This window comes from Littorina saxatilis, linkage group LG15 (genome assembly GCF_037325665.1).
Source record: "Littorina saxatilis isolate snail1 linkage group LG15, US_GU_Lsax_2.0, whole genome shotgun sequence".
Classification (NCBI taxonomy): Eukaryota; Metazoa; Mollusca; class Gastropoda; order Littorinimorpha; family Littorinidae; genus Littorina; species Littorina saxatilis.
Window position 1 is genome coordinate 25578742 of NC_090259.1, and position 17907 is coordinate 25596648.

Genomic DNA, 17907 nt, shown 5'->3' on the forward strand with positions numbered 1-17907 from the left:
TCGGAGTTGTCAGCGTTTGAAAACTTGATAGTCTGCTACCGACGATGGCAAAGTTCTTGACCTGCAGCATGGCAGGTCAAAATAACACACTGGGACCGAAGCGGCGGTGGAGCTTAATTGATACCGACATGGTTACTGCACAAACGGCCAGCTAAGCCACACCTCCTTTTGGCGCGTGCTGTGACTGCGCCTAGACTGACAACATGTTACCAATCCACACATCATCTCACTTTCAAACACACTCCCAAGATTGACGATGAAAAACAAAACAAGGCAACAGTGTATCCCTCTACCCCGCGGAGCAAGAACACAAACCCATAAACATTAACAGAATCTGTTGCATCATAACGCGCCATGTGTCCCAACAAGCCATCTATCCTGCACTAATCAGCTCTGGCACAAACTGCTTGCAACTCGCTGCCACAGTCAATTACTAGGGAGGTTGAAATCCACAACAAACACCATCACGATACAAAAATAAGCGCGCTCTTCCCCTTCGGTTGTATGGCTTTGTGAGCTGTGTTATAAGGCGTATTTTGACATAGGACAGTGATGACATGATGCAGTCTACGATGTGTTTTATTGCTGGCGGCCCCAAATTGCATTACCAAAACGCATATGATATGTTCTATAACAAATGAATACGGCAATACATAGAACACAGTTTTGGGGTTACCTACAACGATTTTCTTGATAATGAACATTCGTGTTTTGACAAATTGCATCAGCAATTCACACACACACACACACACACACACACACACACACACACACACACACACACACACATACACCCTGAACCTGACAATTTACAAGATCATTAAAAAAATATCAACAACAACAAATTCAGATCTTAGCTTTGTTTTCGTGTTGTTAGCATTGCAATCAGCGCGCGACTTAAACCTCACTAAATCTTTTACTCCTGCACCAGTCACTCTGCACAAGACGGGATTATAATCAATCAGTCACGCGGCACTCTCGTGCTACTCAACACGCCCCGGCGCACACGCAAGAGCAAACTTGGCAAAAACACACGGTCGGTAGCCGGTCAGTGTTTCAGTGTGAGTGACCACACTGGTCGGGTGGTCAACACGATACTTACCTCTAATTACACACTGGGCGTGGACACTGTGTTTTGTAATCAAAATGTATTTACCTACACTCTCAAAGGGGTGGGGCATTACTATGGTAAGTGGGTGTATAGGATGATGTGATGCGAAAAACGAGACAAGACGAGACACAACGCTTGTCTTTTTTTCTTCGGTAGGGTATTATGTAAACGTAATCCGTATAATAGCATTAAGGTGGCTTATCGGTCCACTCATCGCACCGAAGTAAAGTCGGTTTAACTGGTACTAAAAGATTAACAGTGATTTACTTGCACAGTGGAACAGGATAATTCTAGTGGCCAACAACAACAACACTGCAAGACAGTAAGGAAACATGTCAACTGTACTCATAGCTTACGTCTGCAAAGCTGTTGCTTATCCCTCTCTAAAATCAGGAACATTTGTCTGAGATTCCGATGATCAGAATATGTTCAGTTTTTCACTTTAGAAAATTCAGGTAGTCTGTCCAAATATGGGTTTTTGAATCAGTAATTCCTGATGGTCAGTTTAGAAATATTATCCATACACGCCCCGAAGAATTGACCGCAACAAAAGCATCTGACGTCATCCAACAACACGTCACTGTCAACATCACAACCACGAATGTATCGTTGAGAGATGAAATAGTAAGCCTCGGTGCTTTGTTCTTTTTTAAACAGTCAAATAGGCGGAAGAAAACTCACAAATGTTCAAATAACGAACGACATAAATGGGACAGAAGCGCCGCTGCAACACAAACATTCGTGCAGAAATATCCAAAGAGAGAGAGAGAGAGAGAGAGAGAGAGAGAGAGAGAGAGAGAGAGAGAGAGAGAGAGAGAGAGAGAGAGAGAGAGGAAGACTGAGGGAGAAACGAAAGCGAGAGCGAGAGAGAAAGAGAGGGAGAGAGAGAGAGAGAGGGAGAGAGAGAGAGAGGGGGGAGGGGATAGAGAGAGAGAGAGGGAGAGGGAGAGAGAGAGAGGGAGAGAGGGAGAGAGAGAGAGAGAGAGAGAGAGAGAGAGGGAGAGGGAGAGATAGAGAGAGTGTCTGCCTCTGTCCCTCTGGGCGTGTTGGGCAAACCCCTTGATACTTGGCCAACCACCCTAAAACACACTTTTCGCTCCTTTCCAGCACCTGCAACAAGCAACATTCCCTTCACAATTGCGTAGTTTCATTTCCAACCCCCTCCCCACACAACCACCCATGCACCAGACTTGAGGTTAATTAGTTCGCTAAACTTTTAAAATGGAAAACACACACGAGGCACGCACAGACAACCAACACCAGACTTAGCAGCTAATAGCATAAACCCACCGAGAAAAAGGTGTCTGCATACAGAAACCCAGCGTAAAACACACGAACACAACAGGAACGAAACAGCGTGCACTCACACTTACTGCCAGAGGAAGGTCACAAAGTCCGTGACATAAATCCACACCGCAGTGTAAAAACCACACGGCAGCGTAAAAACCGTCAACACCGAGACAGACCCCGAAGTGCACTGGAAATGGTGCAACTGCCAAAACACACACAGCCTACATAACATCCGCTGTATGCCAATAAAGCTGGTAAAAGCACCATTACAACAACTACTCACAACTTCTTGTGGCCTTTAGTGTTTATGAACAAACTAACACCTTCACACTCTGATGCAAAATTAAACCCAGTGTGCTAAGGAAATAAGTTTCTGGAAAATATAGACTCAGACATGATTAACTGCGATAGAAAAAAAAAAAGAAGTCTGAAATTGAAAGCGAGCGATGACATCAATATAATACAGACGGGCACGAATCATGGGGGTGCTTCGATTTGTACCCCTTGGGATCACAGAAATTCGATTTCAGCCCAAGGTCTAAAAGATTTATCATGTGTCTAGACGGACTAAGTGTGTTTCGTATGATTTGCTTGAACTGATATGAAACCTTACCCCAAATTGCGGAAGGTCGTTGGTATAGAAAGTGGAGGTTCACAGTCCCGTGTTGAGTTAAAAGGCGTCGATTGGCACAGTACACTGCATTTCAATGCACTCTGCACAACACCGTGCTTGCGTGTGTAGATTTACAGACACGTTGTTGGGGTGGAAACAACACTGCACTGTACATTTCTCACACACTTTTACTGTAGCAACCGCATTCTACTGCACTTTCAACACCCGATACGAACCCAACCCCACACCCTACCCCACACCCCCTAAACCAGAAGCTTGGCGGTTGTCATCTGATCTATTGCATCCACAACGGAGGCAAAAACCGCGCACTAAGTCATCGACAACATGATCGTAGTCGGGGTCTACACAACAGACCTCCCGTCATCATGTTGCACAGCAGGCCTGCATCATCACTATCTGACAACAACAGGAGAATGTGAAACTTAGCACTGCTTGTAGTTGTACTCGCACCACCACGCGAACTTGCGTAACCCTGGTGGTCCTCAAGTCTACCATGCTTGATGATTGCCACGTGGCACACTATTACTGATAAAATAGTGATCTGCAGGCCTGCGTTATCATTTCAAGACTCGGGGCGACTGTCGTACTGTCTGCACTTCCACTGCACTTAATACTTACATAATCTAAGCAGTACGTATTGCGGTCTTCCGTTCTAAATAATGTCCACACTACACATGAAATGTCGTATTATGGACCCCCCCGCCCACCCAACACCCCCCCCCCCCCCCACAAAACAGAACCTAAAAAAGCAGCTACTGTCATTTTGTACACCAGTACCGAGAACTACAGTTTAACAGCATAATCCGCACTAATATTATTCACTATCTTCACAGCACAGTTACTGGAATATTTTTCAATCGAAGCCTGGTTTCATCATTTCAGTTGATAAGACATTTTCCGACCTCTCTCATGATAATCCCTTCGTCATGTTACCAGCCGCATACCACCCACCAATAACCAGAACTAATAATGCAAAACATTCAATATGAAACAAAACACAACAGAATCACGAGTCTTCTGTTATCTAACAGAAAGTCAAACTAAGTTCGTATACACACCTGCCCTGTCCAGTACATTTTCACGCACAAAAACGATGCTTTGGTGAAGCAGGAGTAAACAGACAACTGAACCACATGGTAATCCCGTGTATCCTATCGAACAGACTAAAGAGCGTCTACAGTGCAAAAAGACACCACGCAGTTGGGTACATTTACGACCACCTGCCCGCTAAGTCCCCCATACTCAACTCTTATGTTACAGAAGGTCCCCCACTATTATCTGACGACCGACTTTCATCACTCCGCACCGTGAGAAAGCTCAGCAAAGCGCGAAGGGTTCATACATAATCTCGCCGACACACACAACAACACCGCCGCCAAATCCAAGCACAAAGAAGACCCAGACAATCTTCACAATACACAGCATCGCCCCCCCCCCTCCAACCCCCCACCCCCACTCTCCAGCCTTTTCCCGAACATTCACAACAGACCGACATTGTGATGTAAATATTCGCAGTCAACGACTGGCCTACAGACCTGCATTATCATACCAATGCAAGTCTGGCCAAGTGCCGACCAACAGAAAAGCAAAATGAATATATGGTATGATGTCAGTATGCAGAGGTACTGCACGATGATCTATCGGTAAAATGCAGCTTGCTGGTTCTATCTCCACAAGATCGGCCTTGTATCAGACACGAGCAAAACCATGCATTTTTATCACACCCAGGTCAGTTGTGTTAAGCATAAAAACACTTTTCTCAAATTTATTACAAAATTGTCTGCTTGTCTATTTCTACATATTCAACAGCATCAGACACCCCCCCCCCCCCCCAAAAAACAAAAAAAAACACAAACCTCGCTTGGGTACACAAAGTGACGTCACAAAAGCTGTTTGTTCTCCTATCTATATATCGATGATTCTCACTGCACACAGAACATGAATGACAGAGGGCTGTTTCTTAAACTATGTACAGATCTCATGTGCATTGATGTTAGTCGGGAGAATGACGGGCACAACCAGATATCAATTTACAGCTTAATTATACATTGCATCAAAAAGCTGTGCTGTTGCTAATACTGTCGCAAAGCTTACGAAGGACGGAATGCATTTCACTTCCATGAACATCCTCGTCATAAAATGCACAGTAAACACAGGTCATTGAAACATGCAAGCTTGCAGGCAAACACAGGACACCACCACAGACATAATTTCCATATCAACACTGAGCCATACGCACCAGTCGTAGAGTACGGTGGTGGTGTATTTCTGTCGAAGGAAAATGCTGGATAAACACGGCTCGCTCTGGTACGTGAACATTGTCCCTCTCCGGCATCACACACAATACGGTTAGCACGAGCACTCAAACACACGCACACACGCGCGCTCGAACACTGAAAATTGCGTCGGTTGCGCTTCACAATGTCATGGGAAAAAACAACTCCAAGAGAATCAACTTATCAAGCACCAGGATGAACACAAACACAAAGCGTCGTTGCAGCAAAGGGATGCCTCTGCAGGTGGCATGAAAAAATCGTTCGTTTCTATGCCACTGTGTTGTTGTTAATTAATCTCAAACGTTTCAAAACATGCGTTTCCATTGCGGAAACACGGGTCTTATTTTGAAGTGAAACACACAGTCAATTCAATTCAAATTTCTGTCGAATGAATACACACGGGTTTCGAGAAATGGAACACGCTGCGTCAGTGAATTTCATTTTTCAGAATTAAATCAAATGTTTTAATACCACTGCTGTGAAGGGAAGTTGGAATACTTGTATGGAAGAAAAACATTTTACCCCAGTTCGTACTTGACTGAGTAAACTTCTAAAATTGACAGGATTGACAGAGAGCATCAGTGGAAAGTTTCAACTGATGATCTGATGGAGTTTCATTTTTAGAAATAAACACCAGAACGAATGTAGATGCAGAAGCTCAAAAGTATAGTGTCTGAAAGCCTCAATTCAGTGCCAAAATCGAAAGTTACCGATCAGAACACGGACTAAGACAACCCGTAGCTCATCCTTACACACGATCGTCTATCAAAGTTACAAACAAAAAAACAATAAGAAAAGGCAAAAATGTCTGCACCAAGATAAGTTACTGCAGGCCACCCGCTGTTTATTCCACTGACACAACAACAAGTCAAGGACGGATGTAATAACAAAATACTATCTGCCCCAGCTTGGCAGAACGGCGGTCAATAAATTTCCTTCCGCAGGAAACAGCCTCCAGTCAAGGCTAGAGCAGGTCGCAGGTGAAAGAATCAAGTCCAGGGGAAATTCCCGTGAATCCTCTTGGGAGTTCCCAGAGAGTTCATGAACGGTTGAACCGATGAACAGAATTCGCGTAAAGCAGAGAGCAAATCCCAGGTGCCGTGGCTCTGATTCCTCTCGTAGACGAGACCTGAGAGCCTGCCTGAGAGGGAACGAGTTCTTAACGAAGCAGATCGACCCAGTTATGGCGATGTCCACAGATTTCAACTCCCTGTCGTCAACAGCACAGAGAACATTGCGCACACGCACACTTTGCAATTAGCAAATTGTCCACAGGACTCATTACAGTCATGTGAAGAATCAGTCCAGTGCTCGAATGAACCCGATGATGAACAGAAAGTCTTAATTATCACAAGAACACAATCAAATGTTAAGTGACTCCGTAAGTTCCAGAAGGAATCCGAAGACTGCTATCCTGAACAGTGTTCTGACGTTCTAATTGGACCACAAATCCAGAAAGAGATCTATACAGACGAACAAGCAAGAACTCCTCTTTAAACAGCCACTAGTTAAGTTGAATCACAAAAACATACGCCCAGAATTGCAGAAGAGCCTCTTTATCACAACTAGGTAGCTTCAGTCAAGAAACATCTGCACGCACTCCAATCGTATATCGGATACAGACGGAGAGGAGGTCCTTTTCTCACAGCAGGACTGGGGTAGCTCCGGACTGAGCATCCGACAAGTTCAGCATTCGAGGCAACTCCAAAACAACCCAGCACATATTACGTCAAAGAAATCATGCAAGAAATGTAGCCGTCCAACAGTAGTTGTGTGCGTCTGAGCAAATGGCCCAACAGGGGAAAGGATTAGTTCCAGCAACTGAATGAAGCGAGAGCTAATCGAAAAGGCTTTCTGTAAAGTAAAACTAAAAGTGTTTGTGCGCAGCCACCTTTTAATGTAACGTGCACCCACACACACGGTAAAAACAGCTTTCAACTGTTATTTGCCCAGGGCAGAGCGCGCTAACGCGACGATACATGTCTACTTTGACTGGGGTCGACAACACACAGACAGCTTTTTTTGCCCCCTGCTTTTCACTCACACAAAGTTTTGGCTGACAAAGTACAATGACCGTAATATCTCTTTTTGTGTTCGTAATCGTGAAGTAATAGGCCCAGTAGTTCTGACAGTGATTATAACAGAACGTCGACCGCTGGCGTTTGCATTCAGACCTGTGCCTTCAAAGATTGAAAGTAAATATCAAGTACAAGTAAGGCGCCACCCCCACCCCACCCACAAAAAATGCATGTATAGGAATACAAATATATCCTTGCGTTATACTTACAGTCGTTTGTACCCGACAAGAACTGCCATGTCTTCACACACGTTTTGTATCCAAGTCATCCCGTCATGTTATGTTACTGGTGTGACATACATGTAAGAACGCCTTCAACTCGTCACAATTGTATCTGAACTATACAGAACAAATTTACGCCACCACAATCACTGAATCAGTAGTAGTAGCGAATCACAAATCCATGACTTTTTTAGGACTCGAATCTGACAACTCGAATGAGATCAATAACAATCTTCACCGTAATCCGCAGAAACAATCCAGAAACCTGCTTCCACTAGAATTCCACGATCACAAATGGAAAGCTATTAGCAATAACAAACTCGCAGCACACAGTTCTCACTGTCACTGCAAAGACACGTGTGGATGTTGTGTCGCACAAAAGCAACATTGACTTCCTTCTTCACTGACAAACGATAGCCCTGTAATGTCTTTTGACGCACAACTTTTGTCAGTCCCTCTCTGCACTCGACTGAGAACCTGACGGCTCCACAATCTGTTATGGATTAAAATCCAAGAAGCTCTCAGTCTCACTCCGACTGTATAACTCCAGTCACATATATATATGGGGAAGTTAATAGCAACAACTCACTCGCACAATGACGACTGTCGCTACAAAGTCACATCTGCATATGATTCGCATCACAACATCTGCACCGGAAGAAGGAACTCCTCTCCAATGCCACAACTGTGGAAGGAACTCCTCTCCAATGCCACAACTGTTAATGTTATGACAAAACTTTCATCAAGTCTCAATCCAAGCGCAACGCACCCCTACACTACAAGGTGGTCAAGCTATACGCTCTAGCGGCCAAACACAGACTGACCACGGCTAGCCCCCACTGCAATAACATCGCGCCTATCTGGTCATGGGTCGTTGGTTATCTCGCATCAATGCGCAAGACCTACCCCGTCACTCATCACGATTACAGATCTGTGTACATCCCACACAGATAAAGACTAGAGACTATATCTCTGTGGTACATCTTTCCATTTGCCGGCCAAACTCTGGTCAGCCTGTGCGCCTGCATAATATAGTGTGGGTGCGAACGCCCACTCAATTCTGATGGTCTCATTATCCCTGCCCAGAGACCATTTATCCTATTTGGTCTATGCCCTGCCGTATGCTCTGTCGCTGGGAGTAAGTAGACTCAAGTCAGTTTGGGGAGAAGTACGAGTGAAATTATGCAGGATGGGCAGAAATGTACAGACTGTCAGCTCTACCAATAGAGTTAGGAAAACACGTGTCTGGGGTAGCTGGGTCGTTAAATGTACAGACTGTCAGCTCTGCCACAAGAGTTAGGAAAACACTTGTCTGGGGTAGCTGGGTCGTTAAATGTACAGACTGTCAGCTCTGCCACTATAGAGTTAGAAAAACACTTGTCTGGTGTACCTGGGTCGTTAATGCACATTCCTCTTGTTGTTAGCGATCAATTCTCAAAGGTCTATTTCTCACAGCCCCCGCCCCCGTCTTTGGCCACGAGCAAATACAATACATTTGACTACAACCACGTTATTCAAAGCCATCATTTTCCTTCCAAGTCTTGATATAACTGACCACACGCTCGTCGGTCTAAGAACTGAAGATCAGACGCACACACACAAAAGGAACCCATCTCGTCGATTCGTCGTGAAAATAACACCCTCACACACACACAAAAGGAACCCATCTCGTCGATTCGTCGTGAAAATAACACCCTCACACACACACAGACACACAAGGTATCCTTTGTGGGAGAACACCCTCAGACACAAAGGATACCCTCAAAGTCCCCTTTAAGCGTCCTATTGTCCTTGAGGCAAATGTGCTCACAACGACCACCTGGCTGTCACGGCGTCCCTTCATCCTTGAGTAATTACATGCAATGTTGTTTGTTATGCCGCAGCATGGAGTTCGTCGATCGTATTCATTAGTTGATTGTATTTCAGCGTGCAAAAGTCGCATGATTCTTTACTACCGAAGACACTGGGAGGTAAGATGAGCTTGCTCGATGATGAAGGTTATCTCAGTAATGCCTTTCACTGCGGATAAACTAAGTGAATAAGAGTCTAAACTCTAATCCTCGATGCTGTTATTGTGTTTTGTTTTTGTCTTCAGATTTCCTTTTTCATTTATTCCTTCCTCTCTCCCTCTCTCTCAAGGAGTGCGCATGTCTGTCCGTCTGTCTATCTGTCTCTCACACCTCACGGAACATAACGTCTCATCAAACGTCATTCAAGGAACATCTCATGTTTTTTCTCTGGCAAAACTTGTAAGCACTACTACTATTGCGCAGCTGATAAAATAAGTTATTTCTGATTTTACTGAACCACGTGATTCTCCATAATGTACTAAGAACATTTTACACAAACAAAACATTATTTGTTAACTCTTCCATCATTGCTAATGCATCTTGAAATGTCTTATTGATTGCTGGACATGTTTATGATGTAATTGTTACTGTATCTTGTACTCCCTATTGCTCCCCCCCCCCCCCCATACTTCTCACCTTCACCAACATTACAAACGCCTCCAACAAAGTGACCTATCACTTCCCCTCCCGGCAGTTGACGAAAGGTCACTTCCGCATCGTCTGGCACCCTCAATCTCTCTCCCAGTCAACACTTTTTTTTTTAAACATCATTTCATCCATCTTTAGACCTCCCAGACTTAGTGCTAGGAGTTGTGCAATATGACGCAAGGCTAAAACCATCGGGCATTCTTCCAACGGCACACTCGCGAGATAAATAATTAGACAGGATCCTTGCTTCAAGGGTTTTTTTGTCCACTATTGAATGCTGTGTGTGGGTGGGGTGGTGAAAGACACGAACAAGTTTTCCTGCGGCCGTGCATGCCAGGTCCATGCTGCTGCATTTTCCGTAAAATCGGTGTTGAGAGACCGGTTTCGTCTTAATCGGTCACTTCCGGTACCGGTTACAATTTGAAGAAACCAGAAACACACACACACGCACATTTCAATAAAGTTAAAAGTGTCAACAACTCCACATATTGTCTGAGAGGAAAGGGTGTCCTTTATATTCACGCCCATTCATTTCAACAAAACAATTTAAGTCTTTACTTAAATTTGGTTATGACCTGGTTCGGCTGACACCTCCGTAAGACAATCGGAAAAGATCATTTAGTCGCTTTTCTGTAGAAAGTCAAACCTACGATAATTCAAGGGAGTTAAATCTCCCAACTTCCTTTTCCGTCTTGAACGCAGCGCGATAAGACGTGTTTTTCGCGGAAGAAAATGACACAAACCCAACCCAACCCAACTCAAAACTACCCAACCCAACTGGTTCATATGGACAACAGTTGCAGCATGCAAGTCAAGTTCACGCCCGGACAATTTCGCAAAATCGACCTACTTCAGCACACGCCCCCAGTCCCAACTGAACTGTCTGCACTAGATTTGAAGAGCGACTAATAAAAGTGGATCAGATTTAAACAGCTGCGGAAGTTATGCAAGCCGTGGCGGTGATTCATACATTTATATATTATTTGAAGTGTTAGGGAGATAGGGCTGATGGACTGGTGCACTGAGATTGACGTTATTCACGGATCAACGCCCTGTCAACCAGAAATGGTCATACTTGGGGATGGAGACAGACAGCGAGCGTTGCCACGTGACAAAATCAGAGCGAAACACTTTTGAGTGCGACTTCAAAGCAAGTTCAATGTACAACAACGCACAGCAGGGTTCGACACTAGCGGGGGCGGGGGGCGGAACGCCCCAGAGTCATGTGTTCCGCCCCAAACATTGCTGAAGCTTGGGGCCCACTCCGCCCCAGGATAAATTCCAACAATGAAAAACCGAAAATTCTAATGCCAGAGCCAATCACTAAAAATCGCCAGTCAAAGTCGTCGCTGAAATTTGCGTTACGATCAATGCCGCAGTCAAGAAAAGAAAACATTGAAATCGTCGAAGGACAATGCCGCAAGGGAAATAACTCCCAGATTGCGCTCTTTAGCGTGAGAGATAAGTATCGCCTTCAAATGCCAAACGCAAAATGTGGCGACACATCCCTCGTGTAAAAAGACATGGAAATGAAGATGAAGAACAGGGTGGAGAGAAACAAAAAAAGGAGACCGATGCAGCCAAAAGCGCGAAGCGCTGTCGTAATTTCAATGTCAAATGGTTGAAAGAATTTCCCTGGCTTCAGTACGATGAAGAAAAACAGACAATGCATTGCCGCACGTGAATACTGAGAGTGGGCCCCAGATTTTTGTTTTCCGCCCCAGCAATTTCCATCTCTGGGGCCAGTGTGGCCCCAGGCCAAATAAGTTAGTGTCGACCCCTGCACAGCAATATTGTTTTGAACCTGTGTGTTCATCAACTTCGTTATCCTGACATGCACTTCAAATGTCATTCAATGTACTTTTCGCATTCAGATTGAAACAGGGTTACCATTTCAATAGAAAACTCTCACTTAAATGAATGCTTATTGCAGTTGGTGCACATTCCAAATAATTATGTTGCTTTTTTTTTTATCTAGTACACCCCATTCTCTCCACCCCCTTTCCAAAACCCCATCCTCCAAAAAAAAGGGGGGGGGGGGGGAAAGCTGTCTCAAGATAATTAGTAATTCCTGCTGTAAAATAATCACACATCTCCCATGCCCCATTCCAAAAGGGGAGAAAAAGCTGTCACCATCCAACTAACTATTCGTGCTCAAAAATCAGCATAACAGATCAAACGCAAAATATGCAGGGAGCTGTGAAGCTTATCGCACTTTATCGACTCTGGAAGGGTGAACGCACGCACAGTTAAAGCTTCAAGGCAAGGCAAATTTTATTACAGAATACAAAGGGTACGCCAAAAATAGATGAATTAAAAAACAAAAACACCACACAATTAAATACATAAATGTATGGCTGATAATGAAACACCACTCTACGTGAAGCTTTCTTAAAACAAAATAAGTCAGAGGTGGGAATGGTGGGAGGGGAGGGAGAGAGAGAGGGAGGGAGGGAGGGAGAGAGAGAGAGAGGGAGGGAGAGAGAGAGAGGGAGAGAGAGAGAGAGGGAGAGAGAGAGGGAGGGAGAGAGAGAGAGAGGGAGGGAGAGAGAGAGAGTGAGGGAGAGGGAGGGAGAGGGTGAGAGAGAGGGAGAGAGAGAGAGAGAGGGAGAGAGAGAGGGAGAGAGGGAGAGGGGGAGAGAGAGAGAGAAGGAGAGAGAGGGAGAGGGAGAGAGAGAGAGAGGGAGAAGAGAGAGAGAGAGGGAGAGAGAGAGAGGGAGAGAGACACAGGAGAGAGAGAGACAAAGAGACAGAGAGAGAGAGAGGGGGGAGAGAGAGAGAGAAAAGAGAGAGAGAGAGAGAGAGAGAGAGAAAGAAAGAGAGGGAGAGAGAGAGAGAGAAAGGGAGAGAGAGAGAGAGAAAGAGAAAGAGAGAGAGAGAGAGAAAGAGAAAGAGAGAGAAAGAGAAAGAGAGAGAGAGATAGAGAAAGATATAGAGATAGAGATAGAGAGAAAGAGAGAGATAGAGAGACAGAGAGAGAGAAAGAGAAAGAGAGAGAGAGAGAGAGAGAGAGAGAGAGAGAGAGAGAGAGAGAGAGAGAGAGAGAGAGAGAGAGAGAGAGAGAGAGAGAGAGAGAGCTGTCTGCGTCTTAGAACCACACCGAAAAACGAATGAAATCAAATAAAACACCCATTCCCTAGCACTTCCCAGACCTTCCAGAGTACCTTGTATACTGTTCATACGCTTACATACGCTAAAATAAACATTTGCAAAGGGGTCAATGCAACAAATATTATTTTGCGCGTTTCGATTTGAACCCAACTTTTCGACAAATACCTTCCTTCCGCTCTTATCCATGAAAGGAGCAGGGTCTATTCGTTCTTAGACTTTTGGCTTGAACGACACAATTGTAACACTTCTTCCTATATATCTCTTAACTGACAAACCTTCTGATGACTTCATGAAGTAACTTCTGATTGAAATGATTTATTTTTTAATTTTTTACGGAGAACAGAAATATAGCCATATAATTATATAAATTAAAGGCCCACTATTGCTTTAAATCCATGAAACAAAGGGAAGTAAGCTGTCCACAAAGTAAGTGAGAGTTATGCATATTATATATCATCTCCTGGCACCTGAGAGCATAAGAAGGAACTGAAATTACCAAACGAATGTCATCTTCTCGAAAACTAATATGTCTAGGAAAGGTAATCTGCAGCCTTTACGTAGCTGGACAAACCCACAAACTAACACACATCAACAATTCAACATTCACCAGTCGCACATGAATGATTAATTGTGACACCTACGACCACATTACTCTGAATATATATAAGCAGTCCATGTCTTCATGTAAATCTCTTATCAATGACTCATTTTGAAAGCTCACACTCGTCTGCAAATCCCCCCTTTGCATTTTGAGATTTTTGTTTTTTTGTTACCTTCATTTGACATTTATGATTTTCTAGACTCTTGTTTACTGCGACCGAACCGTTCCCTGACATTTTCACACGCAAAAACTCTGAAAAACTCAATTCTTCGCCTCACATTTTTTGTTTTTCATGATGACATGCTCTAAAGGGCAACATTAAAACACACACACACACACACACACACACACACACACACAAACCGACCTTTACGGTTTGATATGTCAGGGTTGGTGACAGTGACTAGGGTTTGGGGTGCAGTAAAGCAACAAGGGACAGATACTGTACAACCACCACAAACCATCTTTGAAGCTGTCTTCAAGCAGGTCGTGTATTGTAAAAAATAAAAAATAAAATAAAAAATGGGCAAGCAAGCGTGTGTTGTTTGTTTGTTTCGTATACAAGGGCTATTCAGTGTCTGATCAAGCCAAGAATATAAATAATGCTGACACTTCAAACAAGCACAAGATTAGAAACAAACACTAACATTTTTGCCGCTGTTTTATCATATAATTATACATTCATGTCCGAACACTATCTCGCTGACACTTCAAACAAGTACGTAATCAGAAACAAACACTGACACATTTACCGCCCTTTAATCATATTTAAGTACGGACACTATAATTATTATCTATGGCATTATACGTGGACATGGCTGCGTGCGCCAGAACCAACATAGCCCTGACAATTTAATAATACATGCAGCTGGTGCTGGCTTTTATCTATAACTACTGCGTATTTGTTTACGCTGATGAACTGTCGCTAAATGAACGGAAAGTTGCGCGCGCTCTCTCTCTCTCTCTCTCTCTCTCTCTCTCTCTCTCTCGTTGTACCCCCCCCCCCCCCTCCTCTCTCTCTGACAAGGTATTTGAGTGGGTTTCAACAAAGGGTTGAACAATGGGCCATGGGCAGTACAGGAACAGAACAATTGGCGAGGGGAAAGGAAGAGCTTAGCATAAAGAGGAAGAGCGCAGTTTAAAAGATCAAACAAACGGAGGGAAAAGGAAGAAGCAGACAGACAAAACAGACACAGACACGCTGACTGTGATGGTGTAAAGAGTATAAACACACACACACACACACACACACACAAACACACACACACACACACACACTGTAATAGAGAGAAAAAGAGAGATGCTTCATCTCAGACTATTGAAACAGGCGTACAGACTGAGTGACAAGGCTGCATCTCAGACTATTGAAACAGGCGTACAGACTGAGTGACAGGCAGCCTTTCTCACTCACCAAAACACAATAGTACGACAGAACAAAAGTAAACGAACAAAGATGTAGAGTAACACAACAAGCACGTACGTGACATGAAGACAAGGAACGCTGAAAATAAAATCGGAGATTTAAAAGAAGAAAAGCAAACTAGGAGGGCAAAGACGGGCAAATAACAATTTTGTAAGAAACTTTCTTAAAAACACTACATCAAACCAACGCTTGACCTCAAAGGGAAACATTACACATAAAACAGACAGACAGACAGACACACACACACATACACACACACATAACATAGCATAAAACTACAAACAAAATAAAAGTTAAAAAAACAACACTCACCGATCAAAGAGAAACTTCATAGTACGGTATCCCTTCTGTGACAGACACGATCATAACTTTGCAAGCTGCGACGCGTAAGTTCACTTTTTCTTTTCTTCCTCTTCACCCCCCTTCAGTCTTTCACTTGAAAAACACAGCCGATTAGTCTTTCAAATCCACAACCTATGACCAACGGGTGTGACACTGAATTTCAAATCGAATGCTGTAAGACTTTACAGGCGGGAGTCGCACATGTTAACCACCGTTTGGGTTTCTCTATCTCTTGTTTAGTATGCACTAACACACACAGCCTACAGGGTTGTATGTGGGATGTCTGCAGCCGCTCCCCGATGTCGACCAAAATAATGTTCGTTTCTCTTGCTGCCCCCAAATTCTGTGCGTAGGCCGTTTACTGTGAATGTTTGGTTGTTACTGCTCTGCTCCGGCCGTCGAACTTGTTTGGGGATTTGATGGGTTGGGGGTAAAGCTTTTTCCCTTTTTGCACTGAGCTGTGAGGATAGTTTGTCTGTGTTGTGTTGGTTGGTGTGTGTGTGTGTGTGTGTGTGTGTGTGTGTGTCTGTCTGTCTCTCTCTCTCTCAAGTGTGCATTTTTACACACGCACTTACCCCCCCACACACACACACACACATAGTCTAAGATAGAGAGAGAGAGAGAGCGAGTGAGACAGACAGACAGACAGAGAGATAGAGACCAACACACAACCCCGCTGCGCTAATTAAAGTAATAGCGCACTCAGTGTCTGCAAGATACGGTACATAACCACGTGTTGCACATTGACCAGGATCCATAATAATAAGAAACCGCCTTCATTAAAGTCGAAGCTGAACATTACAGCGCATAATCAGCGGCAGCTCTTTCAGCTAAACAGCCGTATGATTATTATTTAATTTTACGGCCTCCCACCCCCCCCCCCCCCCCACCCTTTTTTTTTCTTTGATGTTTTTTGTTTGCTTGTTTTTACATTTAGTCAAGTTTGACTAAATGTTTTAACGTAGAGGGGGAATCGAGACGAGGGTCGTGGTGTGTGTGTGTGTGTGTGTGTGTGTGTGTGTGTGTGTGTGTGTGTGTGTGTGTGTGTGTGTGTGTGTGTGTGTGTCTGTGTGTGTGTGTAGAGCGATTCAGACCAAACTACTGTACCGATCTTTATGAAATTTGACATGAGAGTTCCTGGGAATGATATCCCCGGACGTTTTTTTCTTTTTTTCGATAAATACTTTTGATGACGTCATATCCGGCTTTTTGCAAAAGTTGAGGCGGCACTGTCACACCCTCATTTTTCAATCAAATTGATTGAAATTTTTGTAAAGCAATCTTCGACGAAGGCCGGACTTCGGTATTGCATTTCAGCTTGGTGGCTTAAAAATTAATTAATGACTTTGGTCATTAAAAATCTAAAAGTTATAATTAAAATTATTTTTTTATAAAACGACCCAAAATTACTTTTATCTTATTCTTCATCATGTTCTGATTCCAAAAACATATAAATATGTTATATTCGGATTAAAAACAAGCTCTGAAAATAAAAAAATATAAAAATTATGATTAAAATTAAATTTCCGAAATCGTTTTAAAAACTATTTCATCTTATTCCTTGTCGGTTCCTGATTCCAAAAACATATAGATATGATATGTTTGGATTAAAAACACGCTCACAAAGTTAAAACGAAGAGAGGTACAGTAAAGCGTGCTATGAAGCACATCGCAATCGCTACCGCGCCAAACAGGCTCGTCACTTTCACAGCCTTTTGCACTAGCGGCGGACTACGTTCAGTTTCATTCTGTGAGTTCCATAGCTTGACTAAATGTAGTAATTTACTGTAAAATGAGGGCGTGACAGTGCCGCCTCAACTTTCACGAAAAGATTATCAAAAAAATGAAAAAAACGTTCGGTGATTTCATACCCAGGAACTCTCATGTCAAATTTCATAAAGATCGGTCTAGTAGTTTAGTCTGAATCGCTCTACACACACACACACACTTACACACACGCACAGACACACATACACCACGACCCTCGTTTCGATTCCCCCTCGATGTTAAAATATTTAGTCAAAACTTGACTAAATATAAAAAGAGGACAAAACTATAATAAATAAATCAATAAATCAATGAGGCTTATATCGCGCATATTCCGTGGGTACAGTTCTAGGCGCTCTGCAGTGATGCCGTGTGAGATGAAATTTTATACGGCCAGTAGATTGCAGCCATTTCGGCGCATATTTACCTTTCACGGCCTATTATTCCAAGTCACACGGGTATAGGTAGACAATTATTAACTGTGCCTAAGCAATTTTGCCAGGAAAGACCCTTTTGTCAATCGTGGGATCTTTAACGTGCACACCCAATGTAGTG

At 43.6% G+C, this 17907-nt stretch overlaps 1 protein-coding gene across 7 annotated transcripts in view; it reads right to left on the minus strand.

Moving 5' to 3' along the window:
- The window catches only part of LOC138948920 (ras-specific guanine nucleotide-releasing factor RalGPS2-like), a 139783-nt gene that overhangs the window by 44830 nt on the left and 77046 nt on the right, over positions 1–17907 (minus strand). The window contains exon 1 of one of the 7 annotated variants that reach the window (XM_070320568.1): positions 15556–15821. The exons of 3 other annotated variants lie outside the window; for them this stretch is intronic. In XM_070320568.1, the coding sequence (XP_070176669.1) occupies positions 15556–15575 (20 nt within the window). In that variant the 5' untranslated portion in view covers positions 15576–15821. Of the gene's footprint in view, positions 1–4093; positions 4347–5274; positions 5650–7598; positions 7827–15555; positions 15822–17907 lie in introns of those variants that run through there. 3 more of the 7 variants (XM_070320567.1, XM_070320565.1, XM_070320572.1) reach the window with 3 other exon arrangements.